The 15,979-nt window shown below is 34.9% G+C and overlaps 1 protein-coding gene across 3 annotated transcripts in view; it reads right to left on the minus strand.

Moving 5' to 3' along the window:
• The window catches only part of TRDN (triadin), a 401,037-nt gene that overhangs the window by 274,753 nt on the left and 110,305 nt on the right, over nt 1-15,979 (minus strand). For all 3 annotated transcript variants that reach the window (XM_012506168.2, XM_003255652.4, XM_004087640.2), the window contains exons 6-7: nt 4,983-5,042; nt 1,142-1,201 (exon numbers count right to left, since the gene is read on the minus strand). In XM_012506168.2, coding sequence (XP_012361622.2) covers nt 1,142-1,201; nt 4,983-5,042 — 120 coding nt within the window. The remainder of the gene's footprint in view (nt 1-1,141; nt 1,202-4,982; nt 5,043-15,979) is intronic.

Below are 15,979 nucleotides of genomic sequence, written 5' to 3' on the forward strand. Positions count from 1 at the left end.
GTTTCATTCTTCTGCATATCCAGTTTTCCTAGTACAATTTATTGAAGAGACTGTCCTTTCCTCAATATATGTTATTGGTGCTCAGTAGCAAAATAGAATGACTATAGTTAACAATAATTTATTGTATATTTTAAAATAACTAGAGAGTGAATTTGGAATGTTTCCAATGCAAAGAAATAATAAATTTTTGAGGTGATGGACATCCCAATTACCCTGATTTGATCATTATATATTGTATGCTTGTATCAAAACATCACATGTACCCCATAAATATGTACAACTACTATGTATCTATAAATGTTGAAAATAAATAATTTTTTAAAAAGAAAATTCTGAATTTGAGATTCTAAAATCAAATTCAAGTTATAATACTGGTCAAAAATTGTGAACCAAATATGTTATTTTAGTTTTTTTATTGCTGTGGTAACAAATTAGAACAAACTGAGCCACTTAAAATAACACCCATTTATTATCTTCCAGTTTTTATGATTCCAAAGTGTTGACTCAGCATGGCTCTACTGAATTCTCTGCTTAGGGCCCACAAGGCTGAAATCAAGTTGTCACCTAGGCTTTGTTTTTTACTAAAGGCTAGAGGAAGGAATTGGCTTTAATGCTTGTTCAGCATGGAGGCAGAGTTCATTTTTTTCTCACGTTTTCAAGCCAGCCAATGGGCAAAACTATTCATACTTCAAATCTCTTTGTTCTCTGCTGAATCTCTCTACATTTAAAGACTCATGGTATTACATCGAGCCCACCTGGATAATCCAGGTTAACCTCCCTATTTTAGAACAACCTTCACTGCCTCTGAAATTTTTTTTTTTTTTTTGCCATGTAATATAACATAGCCATAGGGATGACACCAAGGGGTGAATGAGGGTTCTGGGGCTCAGAATTCTGTCTACCACATATGATGAAGCTCTTCATTTTCCTCTCACATTTTGAGATTCTCTATTAAGTGTTCAGTTTAATTATTCTTTTAGATATTAAATTTTAAATGTAAGACCAAATTAACTTTTTAATATAAATAAATAATATAAATAAAATGATAAAAGTTTACAAATATCCAACTATCTGTTACCCAAAAATTAATCTTTCAAAGTAAAAGGAATTTAGTTATGGAAATAATAAATTGAAAAGTTACCTTTTGCCACTGTCTTTGTTTCTGGTTTTTCTTTTTTCTCAATTTTTTCCTTGTGAGTTGCTTAAACAGAAAATTTTACATTAGTACACATTTTTAACAGATTTCAAAACCAAGCTTTCTTTTGACCTCAGGTTCATAAGTGCTAAAACCTCATCTGTAATATTTTGAAAATTTATGACATTAATAAGTCTAATTCAGAAGTAAAGAGCTACCAGTGTAATAACAGTTGTATTGAATTCAGTGTTAAAGTCTAGGCATTAAGACTTAGCAAGCTTGTTGAAAATCAGATCTACTCTTTCTCAAGTCATTATTTCAAATAGGTAAAGCTTTCAGGGAAGACAAACTGAAAGGGAAAATTTTCTATAAGAATTTGTCAAAGAATATGTCATGTTTATTTTTAAATTTGAATTATATTAAATTGTGTTGTTTGGTAGTTTCCCAAATCATCACACATTTTTCAATATTTACATACCATTTCTTCAAGAATAACAATGGTAATTAAATAAACTACAAAAACTAAGTAGTAAAATTTGAGATTGAATTGGGCAGTTGATAAAGTGTATGTATTGAATTGCTAGAGGAAAAGATTAGTTCCACATATTTCCATTTCTCCAGCTTATAGCAAGAATAGTAATAATGTACATCAGCTTTACTTACATCATTAAGAAATGCTTAAAATATATATTTAAAAATCTGTTATTTTTAAATACAGTTAATAAATAGTGTCTTCCAGAATCTTGGAGAGATGATTTAAGCCTCAGAAGGCCTAATGTTCAGTTGAAGAGCAAGTGTCCCTAACAGATGCAGAGCTGCTGAGAGACCAGGTGCCTCCTCCTCTAGAGTTTCAGCCTCTCCACCACTCAGGCCTGCCCACAGGCACCTCCACTACCACTTGGGATTATGGGTAATAGATTAGACAATGTTAACAAAAGGAGCATTATGCTAGGCTAAGCAAGGCACTATTCACACAAGGTCACAGGACTACATTATAACATATCTCCTAAAAAGCAAACATCCTTTAATTGGCATAAGGTAAATAAAAGAGCACTTACAATGCAGCATTTTATTTCTGCTTTTCAATTTGAATACATTTTTTTCTGCAGCACTTATAATTTAAGGGCAAAAATTCCTACATTTTTTTTTTAACAGAAAACATTTAGCTACTGTAAAGTTTGAAAAAAAATCACAAGAAATAGCAGATTATTTCATTAAGTCAGAATACACAGAGCCTAGTGCTAATAATTCTGCTTAACCCAATATCAGACAAGAAATGGTCACCTATTTCTAGAACAGAGAAAGGAGATGGCTGTATTGAAGTTCATGGAAATTGAACATGAAGAAAATAAGATAAGAAAATAACAAAATAAACATGAAGAAAATAACAATTATTTAATTGAAATTTTCTTTTTTTTTCTGTAGGTTATTGGGGTCCAGGTGGTATTTGGTTACATAAGTAAGTTTTTTAGTGGTGATTTGTGAGATTTTGGTATTTCCAAGTGTAAATATACCATAAAAAATATTGAAGCATGTTTCAACTGATCTGATTCCTAAATGTCATAACGTGTTCTACCTAACTGGAGTGTTTAACAAAAATCTTCAGCAGACTATGCATACTCTGGATGCATAAATCAGCTGAAATCTGGCCCAGCTATCCTAGACACAATCCACCCTAAAACAATGGCAAAAATTAAGTTAGAATCTTACTTCATATCATACACTGAGATGGATTTTAGAGGAATTAAAGTTAAATTTAAAATACGAAACAATCTTTTTTGGATGGGTGCTGTGGCTCACACCTGTAATCCCATCACTTTGGGAGGCTGAGATGAGCAGATCTCTTGAGGTCAGGAGTTTGAGACCAGCCTGGCCAACATGGCAAAACCCCATCTCTACTAAAAATACAAAAATTAGCTGAGTGTGGTGGCACATGTCTGTAGTTCTCATGCTGAGGCATGAGAATCTCTTGAGCCCCGGAGGCAGAGGTTGCAGTGAGCCAAGATTGCACCACTGCACTCCAGTCTGGGTGGCAGACTGAGACTCTGTCTCAAAACAAACAAAAACAAAAACAATCTTTTTTAAACTTGAGGAAAATATTGGTGGCTATTGAATTAATTTTTGAATGAAGATTCAAAGCCAGAAACACCACAAGAAAATGTCAGCATATCTAACCACCTAAAAATTCAAGAATCTAAACATATGCACACATGCATACATACATACATGAACTCACACATGTCCGTTCACAAAGACAGAAAGCATAATATTAACTGTAAAACAAACTTGGAAAAATATTTGAAAATAAGTTATAGACGAAGGGGTATACATACCCAAAACATACACACACACACACACACACACACACACACACACATCATTAGGAGAAATGGGCAGTGAGTGTGAACAGTTACACATGATATATACATTGCTAAAAACCATATTTGAATCTTTCAACTTATAAATAGTAAGCAGTTAAAAATACTTTGCAGAGACATGGATGAAGCTGGAAGCCATTATTCTCAGCAAACTAACACAGGAACAGAAAACCAAACACTGCATGTTCTCACTTATAAGTGGGAGTGAACAATGAGAACACATGGACTCGGGGGTAACATCACACACTGGGGCTTGTCAGGGGGTTGGGGGCAAGGGGAGGGAGAGCATTAGGACGAATACCTAATGCATGCAGGGCTTAAAACTTAGATGACAGGTTGATAGGTGCAGCAAACCACCATGGCACATGTGTACGTATGTAACAAACCTGGACATGTATTCCAGAACTTAAAGTAAAATTTAAAAAGAAGAAAGAAAAACTAAGAAAACATGACACCTTCAAAGGAACACAGTAACACGCCAGTAATAGGCCTCCAAAAAGGGAAATCTACGAAATGCCTTTCAAAATAATAATCTTAAGGAAACTCAAAGAGAAAAAAAGAGAACACAAATAAAAAATACGAAGGAAGGAGAAAAATAATTCATTATCTGAATGTGAAATTCAGTAAAGAGATAGATATCATAAGATCCAAACAGAAATCCTAGAAATGAAGAACTTAATGAATAAAATAAAAAAAAAATTAACTTTAACAATTAACTAGATTATCAGGAAAAAATACCGTGGAAGAACATTCTCATTTAAACACTATGCAGCTTTTTAAAGAGAATGAGGACAATATTTAGTGATATGAAAAGATTTCAGGATACATTGTTAAATGGTAAAAGTCAGATTATAGGACATACTAGATTTTGTGTAAAAATAGGGAGGAAATTAACATGTACTATCTGGAAAACACATAATAAAGCTCTGGAAGGATGCATGTAAAATTCACACGAGTGGTTTTCTGTATGTGAGTTTGGCATGAAATGGGAAACAGTAGGCTGGGAGCAAGGTGAGAGGAAGGTTTTCACAAAGTATCTTTATGTGTTGAGCAATTAGATCTTATTATCTATTCTACATAAATAAATAACAATTAGAAATTAAAGCAATCTAATAGATAATCAAAATATGCAGGTTACAATAATGAGATCTACTTTCTTACCTATCAAACTGACAAGTATTTTTGATATAATATCCTCATTGCTGGCTAAGGCAGTCTCAAAACTGCCAGAGGAAAAACTGACACAACATTTCTGGAAAGTTACCACTTTCCGGTTCAACAGTTCTTAACAGCCTTAAGTATTTTATTTCTCTCAATCCAGAAATTCCTTTTTTCAGATTCTATTCTGAGAAAATAATCCTAATTTAATTTGTAAAACTGCATGGTCATCTAAAATCTGAATGTAAAGAGTAGGAAGTCAATGCGAAAGGACTCAGTGTGTTAAAACAGTAATAAAAATAACTTCATACCTTTCTTTTCGGGTTTTTCTTTTTCTCTTACTTTTTCTTTTTCTTTTTGTTTGTGTGTAACTGAAAAGAAACAGATAAATAGTTTTCATTTAAATAACAGGAATAAATGAGGACATGTTTGCATGGCAGTTTTTGATGTCAAAATTTATCTTCTATTTTTAGAAATCTTCCTTTAACTGGATTCAGATTTTATGTAGTTAGAGGTTTAAACGTCAAGATAATTATAGATTTATTTCTTATTTCTATTTTTATTTCATATCCAAGCACAAACTAGTACCCAAACCAAGTCTGATTGCAAAGATAAGAATACCCCCATCAGCTTTTCCAAATCTTTAATTGAAATAATAGGAAAATGTTAAAAAATTATCATGCCATATGCCAAAGGAGCCCAGCTTTGATATTGGATGAATGCTTGAAATATGAGGATGAAAATATAGATATAATTTTCTGATCTTGAAGCAAAGAACAATCAACCTAAATAGTATGTATTAATCTTCTACAGAAACATTCTACACTAAATGTTTTAAAAAATATACTGGAATAAGACTATAAAATACCAAATCTTTTCAACAAAAATAAAATTTAATTTAATATGAGCAGTGATCTCACCAATTATTACAACAGGACTAAAATTTAAGTCATAATCTTACCCCATACCTTAGTCATAATTCTTACTCATTATCCATGCTAGAAACATGAGACTCATCCCAAGTTGTCTTTCTCTTTTATTTTTCCTTTTCATTCATTCACCACACTCTTTCAGTCATGCCTTTTTAATATTCCTCTTCCTCATTTTCTTTCATCCAATATTATTTTCTCTATCATTTATTTATACAAGAATATAGAAAGAACACCTGCTATGTGCTAAAGACTCTCCTCAACAAGATAGAGTTCATTCCTGTCACCATGATGTCAATAAGCTAATGATTAGTGGATGCTAAACAAATAATTACAAAGGTGGGTAACGGCAGGGAGTCAAATTGCTATAAAGAAAATATGCAAGGTGGAATGTTGATGTATGAAATGACCTAATCTAATCTGTTTGTTAGGGGAAGAGCCCTTGGCAGAAATGACATTAAAGAGTATGAGAAATGAGAAGAAATTAACCTAGTAAGAGATTAGGAGGGAAAAGGGGAAGAGACCAATTTCCAGTTCAGAAGTTGAAGCAGGATGTCTCTTTTGGGCATATTATTATATCTATCATAATATTTTAATATCCTGACTTCTCTTTTGAACCTTTAGATTTTAGATTTTTATGTCTCATATTAACCTTTCTAACATGAAAATTCGATATCATTCACTCCTCTGTTACAAATATTAGTGCCTTCTCACTGCTTAATATGATATCTGTCACATAGTGGGTGCTATATCAAAATAAAAATATTTTACTGCTCTAGTGATCTGACATTTGCTTACCAACCCCATGTTTACCAACCCAATGTCATCTACAAAGAATTTCTCCTTGAACTTTCTATTCTCATTATAACTAAATGCTAGTAGATCCACAAGTACACCACGTGCCCTCATGATGCCTTTATGTCTCTGCCTGTATGTGTCTTCCACCTAGAATTACCACACCCACATTCATTCGTTTTCCTTTCCCTATTCCATGCACTCTGTCATCTTGGTTCAAATGCCTCCTTCTCTGTAACATTTTCTTTGATCTCTACTTCTTCCATTCACCAATTGCACCATGTACATAATTATATTTCAGCAATTCAATAATAATATTGATATTGTTAATATCTCTACTCAGTAAATGAAATCCTTAGGGGCTACATCATATTTATTTATTTATTTATTTATTTATTTATTTATTTATTTATTTATTTTTACATTTCCAGGTCATCACAAGGTCTCAGTCACATAGTGGACTCCATAATATTTTTGAATAAGGGAAATTCTAAAATATTCTAAGAGCTAGTTTTATCGTCTAGTTAAATTCTATTTATGGATGATGTGGTAGAGCTATAATAGACACTGCTTGCTTCCAATTATGTGAAACTTTTGACAATTTATTGAAATTTCTCAAATAATTAAAACCTAATGAGAAAAAGGAGAAAAAAACTCACCTTAAAACATTCAGATATTATTTTTTTCCACATCTAATGGTTCTTTTAGTTGTTAATTAGCTACTCAGTTCAATATAAGTAGCTCACAAAATAAGGCGAGGAAATCACTATTCATACTGACCACAAATGATTTATTTTGGTTCCTTTGAATTTCTATTAATTAAGCAGAAAACCAAGAGAAAATCTTGGCAAAAACAAAGCGTTTTTTAAAGTTTCTCTGGGGGGGAACTAAGTTTGTGTGAGATAAGCTGTGCTTTCAGAGCCCTGATTGGAAAGACCCTCAGGGGAACACCTAATCTGTGTCTCTGTCTCTGTAAGGAATGAGGACTCACCCACCTTGGACAGCTGGTTGTCCATTCCACTAAAGGATTTTCAGATTGACGTGTGCACAGGCATAAACGGGAGAATTAACACAAAATCAAAAGAGCAAAGGGACTGAATTTGGACTCAAATTAGCATATTAATGCCTCATTCCTGTTAGCCTAGGGAGAAATCTAATTCCTCCCAGTTGAAGCGTTGATTTACAGACCCTGTACTGTATGCTAGCATTTTATTATCCCCCTCAGAAATGGCATCACAACACTTCTTAGTGAAGCAGCTGGACCCTTGGGCCCTAGGGAGCTATTCATAATGGCAGACGGCCACTGAAGCTTCTTGGACAGAAACTTCAAACTTTGGCAAGACTGTGCTCAAATACCAAGTTTTGAAATGACTTTCAACACAGCAATGCAACAGTCAGCAACTGCCTTGGTAATCACTCTAAAATAAAAATCACCTGATAGGGCAGCTGCATTCGCTCGAGCGTCTCTGCTTAGAGCCCACAACCAGGAGTTTTCATATGGAAGAAGAGTACCTCCTTGTCACCAGCCCTATTTGGCAAATTATATCTTAGCCAGGACAGTTTTTAGCTCAGGACAGAATAAGCTTCTTGCACCTGCTAGAGTTTAATTTGTTTGTCATCCTTATTTACAAGAAGCAAAAGTCCCATCGGTATGCTGATAATTAAAAACCAATGGAATCCACCAGTTGGAATGACCTTGATGTCTGGCATCTGAGTTGGCATGGGCCTGCTGTTCCTGCCCTTGCCCAGACTCTGACCTTTCCCTGACCAGAACATTCAGCTCGACTGGACCCAAGCACATCTCTCACCCTCCCATCTGGCCCCTTTCCAGCCCTCCCCAAGCTGTGCTCTGTGTTTTTGTTTTTGACCCTGGCAGTCACCAGACAGACTATGTCTTTTTCTCAAGTATATCAGAGCTCATAATCTGCCTGACCCTGTGTTTTTTGTTTTTTTTTAAAACAGGGAAAACACTCCCTTGGGGTCAAATCATGGGAGCCAGGTTATCAGAGTTCTTTACTTAATCATCCTGTTCTTAGGTTGAAAATCAAAAATTGTAATGCCAAAATTTGTAAAGTACTGATTTGTATAGGCTACTACATTCTTCAATTGATGGTTAGCAAATCAATTTAACCAAACTCTAGAACATACTTGACTTTAGACTACTGCATAGGACTAATCTTGAGTACCCAACCAAAAAAAAAAAAAAATCTGATGGATAATCAGGTAAGCATTACACCTTTTCATTATTAACAGAAAAAATCTTTGAGGAGCATCATTACCTGTAATAAATTTTCCTGATTTTTCTTTTAACTAATTCCTCTCATTTTCACATTTCTTGTGCTTTTTTGTTAGGTATTAGGTATTAGTGCTAAAATACTCTATAGACTTTAAGTAGGTGAACATTTCAAACTGCTTCATAAAATTCATATATATTTATATTTTAATTTGTAATGTTTTATGAAAGAGCATGATACACATTCATCTTAAACCCTTAAAAAAAAATTCTGTTTCAGCCACCATTAAACAATAAGGCCAGATCTCTTGGTTAGTGTGTATGTCTTTGTGTGTGTGTTTCTTTTTTATTTTTGGTAGCTAATTTGTAGACGTTCAGTTCCATGGTAAGGCAAGATGATCTCTATGCTTTTTAAGAGACAATCATGAACTTAATAGAAATGCAATATTGAGTTAAAAATCTTCTTAAATATTATATTATCCATTTTTCCTAAAGGAAGAATTTATTATTTTAACTTTAATATAAGCATGCAATTTGGGAGCTGATAGGAATATAAGAAGTAACTACCCTGAACTTCTTTGTCCATGGATAAGAAAATATGCTCATAAGAGTCCGTGACAGACCGGGAAAAGAATGTAGTTATCTAATTGCTAAACCAGTACTCTTCCTTCAAAACTATGCTGCCATGTCTGTCCCAGGTTCTGTGCAGACTGTAAACTTGTTTTCATGAGCCAAAATGTGCTGATCAAATTCTCCAAGCACTTTATCTGTGATCTACCTTCCAACAGTGCACATACTTCTTTTTCATAATAAAAGTACTTTCATTTACCTATTAAAGTGAAGATTAGGCAAATTACCCAAAGTTGTAAAGCTAATCTGATACTTATGCGTTAAATCACAAAAGATATTTTATAATTCTAAAATATTAGTTTTATTTTCAAATTCAATTTAAATGTATGGACAATTTCCCCTTATCCTGGGGCTACATAGCCATAGTAAGAACTGTAATCGCTTTCTCATAAGTGAACATTCACTATGGACACTGTGATGAATAGCTTTGTGCACACTCTTCTGGTTTCCTTGTCCAGGTTTATTTTTCATGATTGCCAGAGAGGGAAAGAAAATATATTTTGTACTTTAAGGAGTTAATTAAGTGCAGCTAAGAGAAGACAAAAGTAAAAGTTTATACAGTACAGGATGACTAAATGAATTTGTGGGCTTTAAGAGCATTTTTATAAAGGACATCAGGATATTTAAATACATTTTAATGTATTTGATTACGTTTTGACTTTTGAGCCTCACCATCAGCTAAATCCCTTGTCAGCCTATGATTCCAATCCTGCAATTGTTTCCCAAAAACTGAAGGAGTTCTAGACAAATCAGTGTTATTATTCTGCATCACCCTTTTTAAAAACATTCCTTTGATTTTTTTTGTGCATATGATATTGTTATGGGTTGAATTGTGTCTCCCCAAAAATATATGTTGAAGTCATTAGCCCCAGAGCCTAAGAATGTGACTTTATTTGGAAATAAGGTTTTTACAGAGACAATCCAAGTTTAAGTCGTGAGGCTAGTCCCTAATCCAATATGACTGATGTCCTTATAAAAAGTGAAATTTGGGTCCAGAGAAGCATACGCACAGAGGGAATGCATATCCTGTGAAAAGACAGAGACACAGGGAGAGCATCATTTGCAGATGAAGGCAGGAATTGGAGAACTTCATCTACAAGGCCCCAAAGCTTGCCCGCAAAACTCCAGAGGTCGGGAGAGAGGCATGAAACAGATTCTTTGTCACAGCCCTCAGAAAAAACTCATCCTGTGGAAACCTTGACTTTGGACTTCTAGCCTCAATAAGGTAATATTAAGTCTAATGTTAATAATAATAGTAATAATTGGACTTCTGTTGCAGCCCTTGAACCAAGTTCCCACCTGGTTCCTTGAGGACTGACCTCAGCTTAGCTTTTGTGTCTTCCCTGTTAAGTTTCAGAGTCCACACCTGAACCAAAAACCACTAATTCCTCTGAGGTCCTTCCACAAAACTGCAGTCAGACTTACTCAACAACTGAGGTTGCCAAACCCCAAACTACGTCTCTCCTCGAGGACATCTCTGTGAAGTACTTACTACACAGTGGTATAATTGTGTATTTACTTTTTCACATTTATCATTAACTAGATCTTATTCATCATGGAATTTGTAGTGCCCAGTATGGTGTTTGGCACAAAGTAGGTACTGTGAATAAGTGAATGTGTATTATTACCTAGTGGCCGTGACCACTTTTTCCATTTACACTATCTGCCTGCCAGAATACACCCTATTCCCACTGTCTAGCCCACTCTGAAGCTGACCATATGCTGTCTCTCCAGTATACATTTCTGTTAAGTAAACTTCTCCATTTTTGAGGTCACTTTTTCACCCAACCACCTGACAATACAGGTGGATGTAGCAGAAACCTACTGCTCTGCCTGCCTACCAGGCCATCCTATTATCTAGGAGCCTTCTTGGAAAAAGTTCACATATTTAGTTATATGTACACCACTGGGTTCCTGTCTTTTCTGATTTGTTCTGTTCTACAAGTAAATTGACATGTTTATTAGTTAAATAGAAGCCGAAATCTTATCTAATATCACAAATAAAATTCACAATTGCAAAAAAATAAGGCAATATACAATAAACAAGCAACTACATGGGGGGTAAGCTAGAGGAAAATTAGAAATACATTACTATTTTTCTCCAGATAATTGGATTGTGGGGGTGCGGTTCCTCTTTTTTTTTTTTTTTTTGCATTTTCCAAATCATCCATATTTATCTGTATTATTATAATTTTTGTTGTTTCAGTGTGGGTGTTTTTAGATTACATATTACAGAAAGTTTTTGTTTTACTATGAAATTGTTTGCTGCCATTAACCACACAAATTTGACTTAAATTACAATGGCTTAATTAAAGCTAAATGGAAAGTTGTCTGTAGGAATGTCAAATGCAAAGTTGTCTGTAGGAATCCAGTAGAGATTAACAAAATAGAAGAATACTTCATTCACAAATTAAATCATTATTTCAATATTTATTGAGTGTGTTGGGTACTCTGTTAGATGTTAGAATGATTTTTAATTTGATATAAGCATACAAATTCAGAGCTGGTGAAAACCTGAGAGACTATGAGCCCGTATCCCTTTGTTCATGGATAATGAAACGGTCATAAAAGGGAGTGGCAAGGCTGACCTAGAACATACATGAAGACAAACATAGTTCCCTCCCTCAGTTAGTTAGATCGACATACACCCACAATTAAAATATGTTGTCAAAGTGCTTGGAAGAGCAAAAGCTGGGGTGGAACAGCATGGACAAAGTGCCTAAATGCCCCCAGTGAAGAACAGCAGTGGGGCCTTCTTAAAGGAACTGACACTCCGTATGAGAATCAAAGAAATAAGCAGGCTTTTGCCGAGGGACTACACAGGAAGGGCCTGATGGCTGGAGAGAAGAGAGCACACAAAAAAAGTGCACAGTTATGGGACAGTGACAATGCCTGCTCGGGGACTACTCAACAGCTCAGACTGCCTGCAGTACAGGCGGCATCAGTGGGGTCTGGAGTGCTAAGGGTGGCAGGGAGGAGGAGGCTGTATCTGTGGGAAAGCTTGGTAAGGAGGTAGCAGAACAGGGAAGACATGATAAACTACAAAGCTGGAACATTGTAGGGGTAGCAGTGATCATATGAGGAAGGTTTTATATGCCAGGTTAGAAAATGTCACTTTTATCTCTTAGCACTGGGGCACCAACAAATGGATTTAAGCCCATAAGTGACTGGATTAGCATGGACCTGAGGGGTTAATGCTGGGAAATCAGTTAAGAAGTGACTGTCACAATTTAATTGAGAGATGATTGTGGAGAAGATAGCAGTTGGAGAAGACAGAAAGTAGACTAAATTATAGTAAAGAGGAGCTAAGTAGGGTTGAGCTCTAGTGTTGAAAGAGACCAAGAGGTCTATGGCAGGGACAAGCTTTGGCATTGAAAGAGAACAAGAAGTCTATGGCAGGAACTAAAATTCAAATACCTTCATAGATGAGGCAGGTAAATTAACATGTACCCCAGTGGTGAAAGAGGGAGTGGTGGAGACTGTCGTAAACAGAGGGTGCAGGCCCCACTTAAAGGCATCCAGTTGCTCGTTATCTAAAACACTGACTGGTCAAAAGATACCACTGTGGGATATACTTGAACTCTAAGCCATGAGTTCAACAGACAGTGATTCTAATCCTGGCTACTCATTTGAATCATTATGGCAGCTAGGCTCAAACCCTGGCATTACTTCTCAAACATTAATGGCCCCAGGTTGGAGTATGCACATGGATATATATTTTTAAAAGCTATCCTGGTGATCTAAACTGCAGTCAGGGTTGAGTACCACCCCTGGCAACAATGGCTCCTAGATGTTTAGCATGAATAATTTGGGTGGACAGTGATGTCAGTTATTAGGACAAAGAATACAGACAGGGGAAGACATTGTCTGCAACAGATGTTAATATGGGCTTGAATACATTAGATGAAAGAAGTCTGTTAGTTACCTGTGCAATGTGAGGTGGGAATTTGATAAGAAGGCTCAGAGACTTTATATTCTATACCTTCAGGCTTTTCAAATATCAAAATTAATTAACCACATGGGCTCCTAAATTAGTTGATGGCTTAAATAAAATGCTAAGGGATTATCCAATTAAAAAAATACTCAGGATATTCACAACATTCTTAAGATTTTCTTTAGGACATGTGCACATTAAAGATGCATTTTAATGAGGAATTTATATCTTAAGGGAGTGATGGCACTACATTGGCCATACACAAACTGTGTCCTATTGTCAATGTGACTAAGCTCTTCACATATAGTAAGAAAAGCAAAACAAAAACAAAACAAAATTTTAATACCACCAAAAAACAAAAGAACTCATCTTGCTGCCTAAGCAAAAAGCAAAAATAGTAGTTATTCTGACTTGTTCTGATCTCTCAAATAATGAAATTTTGAAATTCCAGAAATTTTCATAAACTTGAGTTCCATAAGCATAGTAACTTTACATCTTACTTTTGCTATGCTGATATCTGAAGATATACAAAAGTCTTTGTGATAATGCTATTTTTCTACCATGAACTGTAAGCTTGGCAATATTTGCCATTTTGTGGTTTCTATCTTTAAATACTTTTATCTTTAAATAAAATATCCATGTTTATTCACAAACATGGAAAATTGCTTAATATCAGTAACCATTAGAGAAATGCAACTCACAACCACATTGAGATATCATCTTACACCAATCAGAATGGTTACTATTAAAAAGTCAAAAACAACAGATGTCATGGATACATAAAATAGAGAACACTTATACACTGTTAGTGGAGATGTAAATTCATTCGACCTCTATGGAAAACAGTATGGGGATATCTCAAAGAACTAAAAATAAAACTACCATTTCACCCAGCAATGCCACTATGAGGTATCTGCTCAAAGGAAAAAAATCATTATATAAAAAAGACACCTGCACTCATATGTTCATCACAGCACTATTCGCAGTAGCAAAGTCATGGAACCAACATAAGTGTCCATCAGTGGCTGATTGGGTAAAGAAAATGTGGTATATATACACCATGGAATACTATTCAGTCATAAAAAAGAATGGAATTATGTCCTCTGCAGCAACATGGATAGAGCGGGAGGCCATTATCCTAAGTGAACTAACTCAGAAATAGAAAATCAAATACTGCATGTTCTCACGATTGGTACACATGGACATAAAGACGGAAGTAACAGACACTAGGGATCTCAAAAAATGGGGAGATCGGAATGGGGACTGAGGCTTGAAAAATTACCTATTGAGTATTATGTTGAATATTTGGGTGATGGACACACTAGAAGAGCTCAATCCCCATCATTATGCAACATACCCAAGTAACAAACATGCACATGTATCCCTTGAATCTAAAAGTTTTTAAAAAAAACTTGTAGTTTTGTATTTAATTATCAGTCCCTCTAAACTCTGACTGACTGTCATGCATGCTTGTCAAGACTTCTTTCTAAACAGGGCCTTTAAGTAATCCTTTGACTCCAGGATGCTGTTTAAGTAATTAGATCTGGTGATTTGAAGTTTATTTATTGAAAAGACAGTGGAATAGGCCAAATAATGGCCCTCCAAAGCATAACTATATCCTAGTCTCTGGAATCTGTGAATGTTACATATATATATGGACTTTGCAATGTGATTAAGTCAAGGATCTTGAGATGGTGAGACTATCTTGGATTATTCAGGTGGGCCCAGTTTGTGGTAATTTGTTACAGCAGCCACAGAAAACTAGTACACCTATGACGAGCCATCTGACATATCTACCAAGATAAGTACTGCCACATCTCATTTCTCAGTTGTGTTAAGACTGAAAATAGTAGAAAGGAGATTTAAAGGTGCATACAGTCTATGCATCTTTATATGGCGTCTACTTTACAGGTAAGCCATTAGAATTAGGTAAGCCCACATCAGGCTACATGGCACACAGACTGATGGGAAGGGAATAGAGACGGTATCTAGGAACTGATAGATACGTACGAACGCAAGTAGATCAGTGAGGTCAACCAGCAGGAAGCAAGATTCTAACACAGGGTTTCAGAGACAAATTCTAGATCCTATGTCTATGAGGAAATTCTGGTGCTATAGACTCAGCAGTCACCAAAGAACAAAAAGAAGAAAGAAAATTGGATATAGGATATACTGGAAAAGCCACATGTTCTTATGTTAGAGTTAACAGGCAAAAATGTGGCTTTACAAATTACTAAACTTGACACAATGATTGAATCCAGGTAAACCTATGTATTCTTAGTTTAAATGGAATTCTATCTACCATGTTAGATTGTTCTATGAAGATTAAGTGAAATATTAGACATAAAAAATTACATACAGTATTTCATCCATAGTAGATAAACACTCATACAAATTAAATTTTTAAGAAGGGAAACACAAATATAGAACTGACAAGGCAGTAGAAGTAGTTTAGTGTTGTTACAGGAACTTGGGATGACACATCTTATATTTGTTCAGCCTATGATCAGACAGATATCAAATGATACTAAAGATAGAGAAAAAAGGAATTCAGATAAGAAACCTGTAAGGGACTCTCACTTATCCAATTAGAGGTGGTTAAGATGATTAATTAATTAACTGATAGTTACTGTTTAAAGTTAGTCAATAATTATTTTAAAAATTTTACATGTACATTTCATAACTATTTAATCCTCATGACAACTCTATTATCCCCATTTTACAGATGAGGAAATAAAGGCAAAGAAAGATTAAATATCTTACCCAAGGACACATAGCGAGAAGTTA

The sequence above is a fragment of the Nomascus leucogenys genome, chromosome 3 (genome assembly GCF_006542625.1).
Source record: "Nomascus leucogenys isolate Asia chromosome 3, Asia_NLE_v1, whole genome shotgun sequence".
Classification (NCBI taxonomy): domain Eukaryota; kingdom Metazoa; phylum Chordata; class Mammalia; order Primates; family Hylobatidae; genus Nomascus; species Nomascus leucogenys.